Source organism: Schistocerca americana, chromosome X, assembly GCF_021461395.2.
Source record: "Schistocerca americana isolate TAMUIC-IGC-003095 chromosome X, iqSchAmer2.1, whole genome shotgun sequence".
In the NCBI taxonomy this organism is placed as follows: Eukaryota; Metazoa; Arthropoda; class Insecta; order Orthoptera; family Acrididae; genus Schistocerca; species Schistocerca americana.
This window is the reverse complement of record NC_060130.1, coordinates 945,600,188-945,615,621: the sequence shown is the minus strand read 5'-3', so window position 1 is coordinate 945,615,621 and position 15,434 is coordinate 945,600,188. Positions and strand designations below refer to the sequence as shown.

General features: G+C 35.8%; 1 protein-coding gene and 1 non-coding gene across 4 annotated transcripts in view; one reads left to right on the top strand and one right to left on the bottom strand.

The window, feature by feature from the left end:
• Positions 1–15,434, bottom strand: part of LOC124555076 (SH3 and cysteine-rich domain-containing protein) — a 981,469-nt gene that overhangs the window by 30,748 nt on the left and 935,287 nt on the right. For all 3 annotated transcript variants that reach the window (XM_047128864.1, XM_047128865.1, XM_047128866.1), the window contains 2 exons: positions 6,341–6,423; positions 1,712–1,901 (listed from right to left, as the gene is read on the bottom strand). In XM_047128864.1, the coding sequence (XP_046984820.1) occupies positions 1,712–1,901; positions 6,341–6,423 (273 nt within the window). The remainder of the gene's footprint in view (positions 1–1,711; positions 1,902–6,340; positions 6,424–15,434) is intronic.
• LOC124557463 lies at positions 8,697–8,816 on the top strand. Its single transcript, XR_006968722.1, has one exon. It is a non-coding gene; the product is annotated as a U5 spliceosomal RNA (small nuclear RNA).

The window sequence follows — 15,434 nt, the reverse complement described above, 5'->3', positions numbered from 1 at the left end:
CTCTGCTACCAGTAACATACTAAATTCTCTCACTTGGCATTCTGGAGCATTTAGAAGCCGAAGTTGAGCAGCCAATAGGGGAATACCAAGAATGCTACAAGAAAAGTCATTCAACAACCAAATAGATCCATAACCTCAAAAGCATCATTAGATATTGTATTCTAAGGTGTAAACAACATGTTTCAGTCTTCATAGACTTAAAGAAAGCCTACGATTCAATACAATGTGAAGTCCTGTTAAACATCCTTAATGAATGTGGGGTTGACCTTAAACTGCTGGCATTTAGAGCCACCATGACATACACAAACTCCAAGATACATTCCCTAGGTTACCTCTCCTTTTATATCAAAACAGGAGTCAGTCAATGTGACCAGCTATCATGAATCTTCTCAGCTCTGTATTTGAAAGAGTCATCAGGAGCTGGTAAACAAGGCTGATGGAAAACAACTGTAGCCCAATGAGAATTGGAACTAAATCCAAGGGAATCATGCTATATCATCTGCCTTTTTGTGGCAGATTGCCATTGTTTCAAACAACATAGAAACTGCTAGGATTCAATTTGAACTGTTAAAGGAAACCGCTACACAAACAGGCCTGTATATATTATTTGAAAAAAATGGAAGTAGTGACTGACATCAGAGATGTCCCCCAAAACACTAGACAAAATGTGGAGACATTAGAAGAGCAGAGAAATTAAAGTACCTGGATGAGATCACTATGAAAAATGGATTGGACAAGGCAGCACTTTAGAAATAAATATGTAAACTTGAAATAGTCTACCAAATGTTACTCATGATCTACAACAAAAAATAACTTTCACAGAACACTAAAATACATCACTATGAAATCTTTCTGAAGCCAGTAGTTACGTAGACAGCTCAGGTCCTATCTGCAAATGCAAATGAAGGCCTCCACGAAGAAATGGAGGAAAACAGTATGGAATCATTAGGGTAATGATAGGATCCAACTACAAGAATACCATCCTCCAAAAAAATTCAACAATGAAGTCTATGGAAAAACAGAATCCATTACAGACTCAGTTTGCAAAAGACATGTATGATTTCACAGACACCTCAAATGAATAGATGGCAATAGTTGAAAAAGAAGAGCTTCAACTTTTTTTTATCAAACCCCAAACCACAATTTCCTTGTTTAAAAATACCAAAGATGACCTCCAACTCCTAAAAATTACACTGCAGATGCCTGAAACAGGGATCTCTTCTGTAAGAAGATAGTGATGAACAGGCTACACTGAGATGAGCAACCGAAAAGACAACACAATGCCCTTTGGATGGTGGAGCATAAGGAGGCCCACTCACAAAGGATGAGGGATATCTGGGCTGCAAAGAAGACAAAGTTCACTATGAAATGTAGCGTGACTTAACATGTTCCTAGATGACCCAACAAAATAATAATAATAATAATAATAATAATAGTGCGTTGCAAAGACAGGTCAATCAGAAATATAGTAAAAAAGACCCAAACAGTGAACAAGAGTGAAAAAATGTGCAATGCAAAAGTAACAGCCAGATTTCAGTTCATATGTAGACAATGTTTTGATTGAAACTGACTGTCATATATTACTGAATAAATAAAAAACTGAGGTTCATTACATGCTATGATGGAGAGATGAAACTGAAATTTAAATGAGTAGACATGAAAGAAGAGAACTCCTTAGCTTTATAAAGACAGTTTATGATCTACAGTGTACCTGGTCTCTCAGAAGCATGAGTCCATTGTTGCCATCTGATACTTGAAGATTGTGGGTAACTTGCAGTGCCTTCTCACCTGGCTGGAGTTTAATAACATATTTTGATGGAAAATAACCAACTCTGCCAAAACATTTTCCTTTCCACCAGTCTTTGTCAGAGGCATCAATTACTGTCACCTTGTATCCAGCTCTGTAAGGTTAAATAAATCCTTAACACAATGGAAAATATACACAAAAGTTAAACTATTTAATGAAGGAAAGTAACAAATGGAAAATTACAGAAATTTTGGTCTCTCTGATGAAATACATAATTGAAGAAAAAACTGGGATGCATGCAGTAGATTTAGCAGATAACAAAGAAGCATTATACAGGGGTGTCCCAGGAAGAATGGTCATATTCAGGGATATGACAGGAACAAGTATTTAAAACAAAATTTTCTAGTAAATGTGGGCTGTAAAATGCATACCTTAAGAGTTATGAGAACTTGCTCATCTTTGGTATGGTGAAACACATCTCTTAAACTCAATAAACTGACAACATGCTCACAGCTCTTAAGGAACACAATTTAGAATCCATGCTTAGTTGACAATTTTTTCTTATTTTAGTCTATACTATCTCCTCCCAAACTATGGAAAGCAAAGAGCTTGCAGTAAGGGAGATTTGTTTCACGTTATCGAAGATGAAGAAGTGCTCATAGTTCCTAAGCTTTGCATTTTAGAGGCTGTGTTTACCAGACCTTTTCTCTTCAAATGACCATCCTTTTCATATCTCTAAATACTGATCATTCCTCCTGGTCACCCTGTATGTTTTTTCTTCTTTTTTGGTATTAGCTTTACATGAGAGATTAATGATTTATGACAGTTTTCATTCAAGTGAAGTGCTATTATGTTTCAAATTAAATATAATGATGCCACCCTTATTTCAAATATTTAACAGTGTTAAATAAATAAACATGTTGTAAAAACAAGACTGTTTGGCATATACACATTATTAAGGATTTTATGAAAAGAAAATACTGATTACCATTTGACATGTCCATATCTCAAGATTTACATCACATACTTGAATAACTTGTTCATACTTGCCATGTTTCTACTGTGGAATATTGGCGAGGACGTTATTTGTAACAATAAAGTTTATCTCATCAATTTACACTATGGTCATCATCGTGGCAATGACACACGCTGGAATCTGGTTCTACAAGCAGTCCACCAACTGCATGTCAAGGCACCTGCTGTAAGCATACACCTGGACCACTGTTTCTCATCTCTTTTACTGTCATGGTTCATTAACTCATTAATGGCTTTTCCTACATTGTGAATACAGCCTCAACCCCCCCCCCCCCTCCCCACATCCACCCATATTTCTTATGAGCAACATACTGATTTTAATTCAATTGAGATATCTCTGTTACTGGTCTGCAGGTCACTCTCCCTGCCCCTAAATAATTGAAACAGGCCATAACTGAAACATCTGATGCAGACTGTGAGCTCTGAATGGTCAGGAATACAGGCAACTTTGTCAAGTAAACCCTAATTTAGCTGTAAAATTGGAGGAACACACGAGACCTGCTGGTATGTTTGTGTTCAATCATACTTCACCTTTCCACTTAATTAACCTCATGATGAGTAGTGATAAATCATTGATATAATTCCACTGAGTGCCTCACAGATCTGGATCATTATATCTCAGCTCAACGAGTTCCAGACATGGCTCTACTGTGACAGTATTTGGCACAGGGTTCATTTAAACTTCAGGAGAGAGAACAGCTCATTCTACCATTGTCACAATGATACAAGCCCCAAGCAGTGATGGCAACAAAAGCCATTTTCTGCAGACATAGTTTTACCCATGTTGGCAACCATTTCCTTTTGAGATGGTTCCATAGTGAGAGAGAAAGAAATATTTATGGTGACATCTCGCAACATAATTTCTACAACAGAGAGGCTACAAAGTTGGGTGGTATGCGCACTAAGAGTCCACTCCAGAAGGGTGAGTCACAGCTCCTCTCAGCAGGGCTGACGCCATTTACTTCTGCAAGATCAGTGCCACAGAGGCCATCTCCATTTCCTCGAAGGGAGACTTAAAAACCTGTGAGGTGTCACAAGTTGCCTCCCCTTGAGTGCCTGGCTGCTGGGGTTGATGTAACAACACCACCAGATGAGGCTGCTACACTGCTGGGCAATACAACTACACTGCCAAGTGTCTTCACAACTGCTACATGTATTGCTTTGGCCAAAAATGCAAAAACAATGACACACAGTTGTTGACACTGCTGTTCAAAGAAGACAACATAAACCAGACAAGTACTGCATTGAATCCAGCTTCAGCAGCTGACACAATGTCAGAAAGTTTGCTCAGCTGTTGGCAGCTATGGAAGCACAGAATGCTGAAGCATAGGTTGGAGCAGAAGCTTGAGACAAAGTGTTATGTGAAAACACAAGATTCAAAACCCTCAAGGTTAGATGCTCAAATGTAAGTTTTACAAGAAGTAAAGAATTCATAGCTCCTCAGGTTGAAACATACCAAAAAGTAGGTTAGATTTTTCATGTGAAATTTTCAGTCCCACTTTTACTTGTCAAGCCATGTTTTGGAATATCTGATACTTTTTTTTTTTTTTTTTTTTTTTTTTTTAAAAAGAAGTATATGACAATTTTGAGTTCTTGTGACAACAATATCTTGCTTACTTGTTTATAACTAACATAAATAAATTTTGCCAGTTACAACACATTAGCGTAATATTTCTCAAGGCTTGTCAAACTATTAATTTCATTTCAAAACAGCAAAATATGAGAAGGAAGATAATTTTAAAGATAAATGTCCCTTGAAAACTTTGTAACTTGCCATCATTTAATCCGTTCATATCATAGCAAATGACACGAAAATTACGAAATTTTATTTAAGCTGTTCTTCTTTGTTTTCTTGTACCTTTGTCCTGTTTTCAGAATGGGGTTAGCATGGTTATTCATAGATATGGCATAGTTAGTTTAAAGGTTATGTCCTTCCTGTTGTGACCCCATTACTCCCTGAACAGAATATGTGTACCCCAACTGTCTGGGAGTAATGTTATTCATATAAAGGTAGGCAGAAGTTTTCTAAATGTTTGTAGATCATGTAACTGATATGGGACTTGGGTACCAACCCAATGTTCACCTAGTGGGATGTGGGAAAATGCCCAAAAACCACATCCTGACTGGCTGACACATAAACCTTCATCAATAACATCATTGTTAATATGCTGGGAGGATTCAATCCAGGGACAGTGCACCTCCCTGCCCTCCAACAGGCGCTTCAACATGCATGACTAGCTGCATTGGTAAATTTTATTTAAGCTGTTCCAGATCAAAATTTATTACTCATTATTTAAATAATTTACTTTGTATATGAAAATATAGCTGGTTTTATGAAAACACTTTTATTTCACATAAAGTCATATAACTGCAAATTGTAAAAAATATTTTATAGGCATCCCATTCTGAACCCTCCATTTTTAAATTATTATTACTTAAAATATCAGTTGTCACTATTTTAGCTCTTGGAATTTCCCATATGTGAAAACACATATATTTGCCTAAATTTACACTTCTATGAAGACCAGAAATAACCAAAATAACTGTAATGAATCTAGAGGTATCCAGAAATGTTCAATTGGACATACAGATTTGCCAGGAAGGAGTTACTGTGGTAGTTATGAGTTGATAATTTACCTTAATTCAATTCACTTTGAGTCAGTTGTTTCATTGTGATATTTTCTACTATTATCATCTGCTTTGGATACAGTTTTGGTGAACGAAGGTTCTTGTATACTTTAGGTGAAAAGCCAATAAATAATCAAAAGAAGAATCATTTGAGTACTGCTCCTATTCATCATAAAGAGCTGGCCATTAATTGTAAGTGGTAAAGATGCTGAATGAAATGAGACTCCAGACACTGAAGCCACACTGAAAGTTAAGTAATCTTTCTGTGATAACGTTCTTTACAAGAAAAATTAATTTTACATGCAAAAAAACAGTTCTTAACACTAAAAGTGCAGCTAGTGCACAGTGGGTGGACAAAAATATGGGAACACCAGAAATACAACAGGTTACCAATCCTACTATGGTGTAGGAAACTGGCTGGCATTTAAAACAGCTTTCAGTCATCTCAGAAAGGATAAATACTGGTCCTATATGGTTTTCAGTGACACCTATTACCATTTTTCCTTGCAAAATAGTGGAAATATACAATGAAACTATTTTAATTATCATGTGGATGGCAATTTTTTTAGTCCTACAGTTAACAAAATTCTTGAAAAACATGAGGGTTAGGTACAGCTAAAACCTAATGAATTATTAAAATAATCAAGAAGGCTTAAAAATGCCAAATATTCCAAATAAAACTATGCAAAACATTCTCAATGACCTAAACACTTTTAATTAACAGTATAGCAATTTTTCATTGTGGTGGCTGTTCCAAGAAAAAATCTGAATTTCTATCAGGAAATAGTTTTTAAAGTAGCAGTTTTACAAGCAACACTTGGCAATGTATTACATATAATTTTCTGCATTTAGACCTAATGTGTAAATTATTGTAATGCTATAATAATGGTAAGTCAATAAGCAAAATTACTCTTTCCGAAGAGTACTTACTTAAGATCCAGTTCATCAGGATGACGAGACTTGAAATTATACAGTACAACATACAAGTTTGTTGGCAGGAGTCGGTGAGATTTCTGGAACAAAGAGAGTTGTGCATAGTTTTGCATGAATCAAGCTGAGATTAGGTTAAACAGCTGGTAATTTTACATTATAAAAATTGCATTTAATATCTGAGTAGTTACTGTAACTGGCATAACAATATTCCACAGAATACAATCTTTCCACCTATACCTCTACCTAATACAACAAAAGTTTCAATGTTACCTGTCTCCTTACTTAACTCTGCAACTGCATGCAGTACAGTTTCTGGTTTCAGTTCTGACACTTGTGCATACATTATGTGTTTACTTTCAGATCAGCTACATCTCTATATCTACTGTTTAGCAACAAAATAAATGTACAACCAACACATCAAAACCTACTGCATTTGAAAATGGCCCATAAGGCAGAATTGGACAATTATGCAAGATGTAACAAATTCGATACTTGTAAAAAAGTGTAAAACTTCAAAACATCCTTTAAGTGAAAATTTCCATTGAACAAAGTCCACTAATCTCCATAGTTTTTTGAAAAACCACAAAAAACCTCAGTAATTTAAGAAGACAGAATAAATTATACGAACTGTAGATGTGCTGGTACTGGATCAGTGCTCCCCAAAACTACAACATGCAAATCGGAGGTAGTGTCATTGGTTGCATCATATGTGTAAAGCAGATAACTACATATCTGAAATCAAGAAGGCATTTATTACTGTAAAGGGTAAAAGATGACAGCTGGAATAGCCAATTTAGTCAAATGGTCAGAGATGTCATTTAAATGACAAAATGTGATGGATGGGGAATTTTGTAGATTCGAGGGAAGTCAATTACAACTAAAGGTGGTTAAGAGATTAAATATTCATGCTTTAATCATAAATAAATACAAACAGTTGTGCCACTGATATTAAGTAACTTGAATCTATCAATGATACATGTGCTAACAAGAGAATATATTTGGCCATAAACTTTGCTGAATATTTATTCTTGGTGACACAAAGCACAGTATTAAATGGAAGTAACCAAACACAGGTGTCTTGGATTTACTCATAAAGACATGATTAACAGCCTCATGTTTGAACAACACAACCAGGAAACAATGAATAGCAAATATCAAATCAGTAAAAAATTTCAGCCATTCTTTTAGTTACAATGGTGTCCAAAAAGTTATTAAAATTTTGCTATGTCTGAACAGACTCCTGCTTGAGCTTTATTTATGGGGAGTCAATGAATCATGGCAAGTTCCTAGAAATACTGCAATATGCAGTGGTAGGGCCTGCTTATAAATATGTGTGCAAGTAATCTCTAATTGCAGATCTGTCTCACTTGTTCCAGTTCTTTTGAAGACATCTGAGCTGCTGCCTTGTGTCGTATGGCTGAATAGGTACTGACTTCTCTGACAATTGTGAGATATACTAAAATTGATATGTGAAAGAATGGTCAGTTAATTGATCCATAATCATTCTCTGTTATTTCTCATTTTACACTTGTGTAGGTCCAACTATCATACTGTTTGACAAATGAAAGAGTTTTCTGCTGTTGCAGTCTGTGCAGTTTCAGAAATATTGCTACACTTAAATCATCCAGTTTCATCAATAATACAAAGTGTTGCTGTAATCCGTTACATCAGTAAGTAACACATGTACAGAGGCCCTATTTTACTCCATCTACATGAAGCTTTTTGGCTAAAATGTTTGTTTAAGTTATCATAATTCTGTTTTCACCCAAATGAATAGTGAAAAAGTCCTTATTCAATGATTTATAGCATCTTTTCACAGCTATTTTAATTACATAAATACCTGTATCAACTTCACTTTTTCAAATGGAGCTATAGTAATTCCTGAAGCTAGTATTTTAGTTCTACAAGAGATGACTTCAATCATGTATCACACTTAAAAATTGAATTAGTAATTTCAGAGAAATTCCATTATCTAGAACTTAAGATTTATCTGTTTTTGTTAGAGAGTATATAAATTATAAGTTCAAATTTAATTGATAATATACTGGCATGTAATGATACCTATGTTCCATAGAGCATGTTGAAAGGGCTTATTAAATACACAACTGTGTAAGTCTTTTGAAGTGTTCTCTTACTTACTTTTGTATCATCATGAATAATGTTTGTATAATTTAGAACACTGAATGAACCTTTGCTATGAATGTAGCTACTGCAATGTTTTCAAAATCCCAGGGAAGCAATCAGCAGGCAAAAACAAAATGGTTAGTGTTTTAAAAGGGCAAAATTCAAGTAACCATCATGTGAATAATGTTTTTCTTGTGGTAAACTGGATCACATTTCAAAAGACTGAAAAACTCTCTGGTTTCCCTTCAGATGAATAAATCTCTTGCCTTTTATTAAAGATTTCCATGGAGGGGAACACTAAATGAGTCTGTAACAAATTTTTCATATTATACAGTCAAATGGCAGTGTATTCTTTAAAAAATGCTTTATGACTGTGGCTCAGCACCATCTAAAGCTTTTTACTGCAAAACAGGTTTAGTGTGTTTTAAATTCAAAAGTATAGGTCATATGTTAAGGAACTGTTCTAGCCATGGTGGGTCTGCTGTGTTATCAGCTGTAAAAATATTTTCAGAACTAACTCCAAGTTAATGGAGAAACTTTATAAGTATGGGATTCAAGGGAATTGCTATGGTGTAATTAAATCATACATTATAAATAGGAAAAAGTGCACAGAAATCAGATACATTAGTAAAAATATAAATTCCATATGGCATTGTTGGCTAGGACATTCCATGTGATGGCTTCAGCCATCTGCCGGGAAGGGTGTTCTTCTTCTGCACACATTGAGGCAGGATATGGGTACCAGCCTCGTATTCACCTAGTGGGATGTGGGAAATCGCCTAGAAACCACATCTGGGCTGGCCAGTTCACCAGCCCTCTTCATTAGTCCATGCAGTGGATTCGATCTAGGTCAAGCTTGCCTTTGTGAGTCCCAGAAGCGCTGAGTTAACACATTTGGCTAACCATGCAGGTCCTTGCACATTGGCCCCTTTCCTAGTTGATATGTAAGTGCTGTGTTATATGTGTATTTTTGGGGTGTAGATAAATGCAATAAATGTTATTTAGTTAGTTTCATGTTCCAGGGATCATTTGTACAGTTAATTGTAATGACATGGAATGAGTAATTTTACATTCACATTAAAGTTCAGTTTAAGAGAAGCCTAAAGGTTTTATTGGTAGCGAACCCCTACTACTCCACTGATGTATTTCTTAGTAGAATCAACTATGCACATATGTTAGTAATAATATAAAATCATGCAGATATTAGTACTATCTGATTCTGTAGAGATTCAGTGCAGTAACACAATCATTGCAAACAAGTACTGTAAAATGATTTTTTCTGTTTGATGATGGATTATTACAGTGGCCTAAGAATTGAAGACATTGGCTGTAAACGATGGTAAGCAATACGCAATGGGTATGGAAAATACAGTAAGTGATGTGTCTTAGTCCTATTAGTTGAAAGTTTCATGATAAGCTGATAGAGAGCAGCTCTATCTCCAAATTCAGATCCTAGCAAGTGGTGACTTTGGCAGGATCTGTGTATGTAAACAATGTCACCTGCCCTTAACATAAATGCCTGTTGTCATAACATGTGCAGTGGGTCATGTCTAGAAAATGCTTTCCAGGAACAAGCTGTACATATCGGAGGATGATTAGGATACATATGATTTCGATGAAGGTCCTGGATATGTTCTGAATGAAAATGCACATAAAAAGGTGTTTGTAATCAGGTAAATTTGCATATTTTGCTAAGCAAGTAAACAATGTTAAGTCATATTGCTTGTCACAGTTTATGTGTATTAATGTGACAGTGTGATGACAGGTATGTTAAGTACCATCCTTAACATTGTGGGTGTGCTGCAGTAAGGTGTTTGCATTGGTTTCTTGTAAGAAATTATCTATAACTGTATGCATATCTTGAAAACCATATGTACAAAAGTCAATTATATATTTAATTGCTTATGCACATTATTATTGCATTTATATGACCTATAAAGTGTGTGCTGCATACTTATATTAAGAATACATATGAGCAAGTTAATGAGATGATGATTTTACTTTTGTGATGTTCAGAGGAATGTAACAGAGATGCATCCTTCAAGAGATGCACCAGGTCCTGACATTCTGAAAGCAAATACAGTTGATGCAAATGATCAGTGGAGTCAACAGAGAGGTCGGAAGAGGGTAAAACATGGAGGTGTACAGGAACAAATGGAGAAAAACACATAAAGGAAAGAAACATAGAATGTACAGGGGCAAGGGTAGAGGAATGTAGTTGTGTGAAGTCATATAGAGATCTCTGGAAGGTACATTGGCATATTTGTTTCTCTTTGTAAATATTTATTGTGTATTCTTGTTTTCTGACATATTTTGCATCCTGGAGGATCTCCTCACTATGGATCTATTAGAATGAAAAATACCTCGAATCTAATCTAATTTAATTACACATTAATTCATATATAAATATGACCACATGCTGACCATTTACAATTTTTTTGAGAGTGTAATTCCTACCCACCACACTTTACAAAAATAGAAATTCTTCTGCAGTCTCTTCATTTTCAAATATAGCATTTCCATCTGTCAGACATTTTATATCATTGGGAAAGTGATCAAAAATTCTGGTGGCAGCATTGTGCAGCTTTTCATGTGCATAATGTTCAGTAATGAATATCATTTTTTCCTTCTGGTATTGTAATTATGCACATATTGTTCCCTTTGAACTGCAGTGGATTACTTACAACAAATTCATGAGGGAATAGGCATACAGTGAGGCAATTGTCAGAATGCCTAGCTCTTTGAACAGATGTCTACAAGGTGATCAAGGATGAGCACCACATATTATTCTTACAACACATTTTTGAGCAATGAACACTTTCTTTCTTCAAGTTGAGTTACCCCAGAACATTGGTAAATGTGGCTGAACTTAGCTGTTATAGGAGTTCCAAAACATGCTTCTTTCAATTTAAATTCTCATCAATAAGGACACCTAAAAATTTCAAAGTTTGTAGAGTATAGTGTAGCACAAAACTTTTGAAATGAGTAGTGTATATACAGTGTATAATGTAGTGCTAGACATACTACTGGGTAAAATATAACCAATCACAGATCTGAGTTACAAATTGTCTTTAATGAAAGATTTGGGAATGAAAAGGGTTACTGCCAAGTTTATTCCTTGGGTTCTGACTGACAATCAAAAGCAACATTGAGCTGAAAGGAGTTGTTCTTTGAAACAACAGCCTGAAACTGATCCAGATTTTCTTTCAAAGCTGATGAGTCATTGTGCTATGGTTATATCCCAGAAACAATGCAAAAGTCAAGCCAATGGAAGATGTCATCACCCTGTCCAAAAAATGTCTTTAAGTCAAATCAAGCATTAAAACTATGCTATTTTTTCCTTTTTTGATGTCAAGGGTATAGTTCATTCACAGTTTGTTCTTCCATGTCAGACCATCAATCAAACATTTTATTTGGAAGTTTTAAGAAGATTATGCAACAGTGTTCATCAAAAAAGACCTGATTTGTGGCAGACAGGAGGCTGGTTCTTCCACCATGACAGTGCACCTGCATACAGAGCCATCTCTGTTAGACAGCTTTTGGCTAAAAATGGCATGGTTCTACTACCCCATGCACCTTACTCACCTGACTGGCTCTGTGTCACTTTTTCTTATTTTCACACATGGAAAGGATCATGAAAGGCACCGAGTTGACAACATTGAAGAAATCAAGGAAAAAATCAGGGAGGATTTTTTGTTGTTGTGGTTTTGGCTTGCAAAACTTCTACAGTCATAAGTGCCCATTCTGTGGCTTAGGGAAGGGTAAAAAACCGAATTTTAAATCAGCAGCAATGGGAGTGAAACTTAAAAAGGAGGAAAACTAAAAACAGAAGGAAGTCTTAGAAAACTACTATTGAAGGTGGGGGTTGTTGTCCCCAAAAAAAGAGCTTCAAATGACTGATGTCATCTCACTGACACTGCTAAACTCGAGGACACGATCAGCTGGGTGCATGTCATCTACTAGAAGGGAAGATATATCAGGCAACAGCTGAAATGGGGCATGTAGCAGATTAAAATAGGGACACTGAAAAAAAAGGTGTCTCACCATCCACGGTTGAGAGCAGCAAGGAAAAAGAGGGGGAGGATCGCCACTTAAAAGATGTCGATGGCTAAAAAGACAGTGCCCTATCTGGAGTCTAGTTAAAATTACCACCTCCCAATGATGAGGCTAGGAGGAAGAGGTCCAAGCACAGGGAAGAGGTTTTATGTCCTTTAATTCATTATTGGGAAGCATAGACCAATGTGTGCCATAAAAGAGCAACATGATGACATAAAATGCTCTGTAGATTGGCTAAGGGAACCATGCAAACAGCAGGCCAAGGAAGGGAGACTGCAGCCTTGGCTGCTATATTGGCTGCCTCCTTTCTGTGGATTCCAATGTGCCCTGTGATCCAGAGGAATGCCACAGACACACCCCGCAAGTGGGGGCAGTCCTGAATCCAGAGGACCGGAGGGTGGACGGGATAAAGAGGTTGAGGAGACAGCTGAGTGAATCTGAGAATATAATATTCTGCAGTTGCTTATGGCAACAGATGTATTGGACAAACTGGAGAACAGAGTTTGTCTGTCATTTCTAAAGATGACCACAAAAAATGTTTCAAACGGTGGGAGACTGGTGGGACATATGTATTAGTTGTAATGAAGAGTATTTTGGAGGGGATAAAGTTGTTTTGTAAACAATTTGAAAATATAAAGCTTTTAAAAAATAATTCCTATAATCATCTTGCTCAGGGTGGAAGCTCCTGTTATTATTTTTTCCAGATTGGTGAATTTTTTTTTTTATTTACCTAGACATGTTTTGACACCTATGTCTCACCTTCTGTGGGCCAAATTTGTGTCTGTAAAATATCATACAAACTTTATGGTTCTTTGTCTACTTTGGGCCAAAAACCTATAAAATGTGCACTTTGTTTAGTTTCTTTAAACTGTTCATCAGAAAATTATGTTGCTAGAGATAATTAATTTTCACAGGGTTGCTTTTTTTGTGGCAAGACACACATACAGATGTCTAAAATATGAGATATAGAGAAAGTGCAGTACAATGTTGCCTGATTATGGGAAAGATAGAAGGTCCAGTATAAAAATTTAAGACACATATGAAGGAAAGAGAAGCACTTCTATTAATCTTGAGAACTCGGATGGGAAGTTAGTACTAAGCACAAAACAGAAGACTGAAAAGTGGAAGGAATATGTAGGACTGTAGAAGGGGAATGAACTAGAAGATAATATTGGAGGAAGGGAAGAGGAGGTAGATGAAGATGAGATGGGAAGTATAATACTATAACATCTACAGTGACATCTATGTAACTACTATGCAATTCATACTTGCCTTGCAGAGGGTTCTTTTAACTACCTCCAGACTATTTTTGTACAGCTCCACTCCCTAGCAGCACATGGAAAAAATAAATGCTTAAATCTTTCTGTACAAGCCCTGATTTCTCTTATTTTATTGTGATGACAATTTCTCCCTATTTAGGTTGGTACAAAAAGTATTTTTACATTCAGAGGAGAAAGCTTGTGATTAATATTTTGTGGAAAGATCTTGCCACAACAAAAAACACCTTTGTCTTAATGATTGTCATCTCATCTTGCTTATCATACTCGTGACACTCTCCCACTATTTCTTCAAGCTTTCTTGATGTCCTCTGTCAATCTCATCTGGTAAAGATCCTATATAGCACAACAATACTCCAGCAGAGGATGAACAAGTGTAGTGTAGTGTAGTGTAGTGTAGTGTAGCGTAGGCAATCTCTTTAGTTGCTCGTCTTGCATCTTATGAGTGAACTGCCAATCCAGCCTTCAGATTTGTGTGGTTTATTGCGTAACCAAAATTTAATGTAGTTATTTTTGTACTCATTCAGATTACTTCACACTTTTCTTTATTCAGAGTGAATTCCCACTTTTCACGCAATACGGATTTTGTATCTAAGTCATTTTGCAATTGGTTTTGATCTTCTGATGACTTTACTTGATGGTAAATGAGGCAATCTAATAGGACTACTGAGATTGTCTCATAAATAATTTATGTAGATTAGGGACAGCAGAAGGCCTGTAACACTTCCTTTGGTAATGCCAGATATCACTTTTGTTTCACTCAATGATTTTCCATCAATTACAATGTATTGTGACCTTCCTGACAGGAAATCATGAATCCATTCACATGACTGAAACAATAGTCCATAGGCACAATTTGATTAGATGATTTGATAAGAAGAAATTGACACAATACTGAAAGACCTATATCAAAACAAGATGACATTGCTTCAGAGTTATTGAGATCCACTGATGCAAAAAAAAAAAAAAAAAAAAAAATAAAAAAAAAATCTGTGTTGTGGTATTGCTACCAGACTAATCATTATAGAAGACAATTAGAAGTGTGAGTCATGGAACATGGGCTAGAAGTTATGAATAGAACATGAGAGTAACATCAAACATACATGTTAATATCGTTAATATGATATCAATAGGCTGTGGAGTTTACAACTGAGTGATAGTAATATCAAACATGATTCCAAAGGAAAAGCATGACCTATCACAGAAATGTACAGGAATAAGGGCAAAATACATTATCAAGAATGTTAACTGCGAATAAATGAGATTAATGTTTAATTGTTCAGAGAATCCACCACTGAGTGATGATATAGATGTAAAAGTGCAAGAATTTTGACAGGTTATACAGAGAGCAATGGGAATGTTGGTTCTCATCTTGACACACAAGTATAAAGACACAACCTTTGCATGCACTGAAGCACTGCAGAAATTACACTGGAACAAGTGTCATTAGAAAATTATTCCAAAATAGCATAACCTCAGAGGTAAAAATCCAGAAGCTATGTACATATACACACTTTATTAAACATATAAAAGAAGAATTAAGAAGAACAAAAATAGAAAGATTTAGATAATTTCTGGAGATTAACATGAAAAACAGTTCACTTCGGATATAAGCTCACAAACAGTCCTGTCCA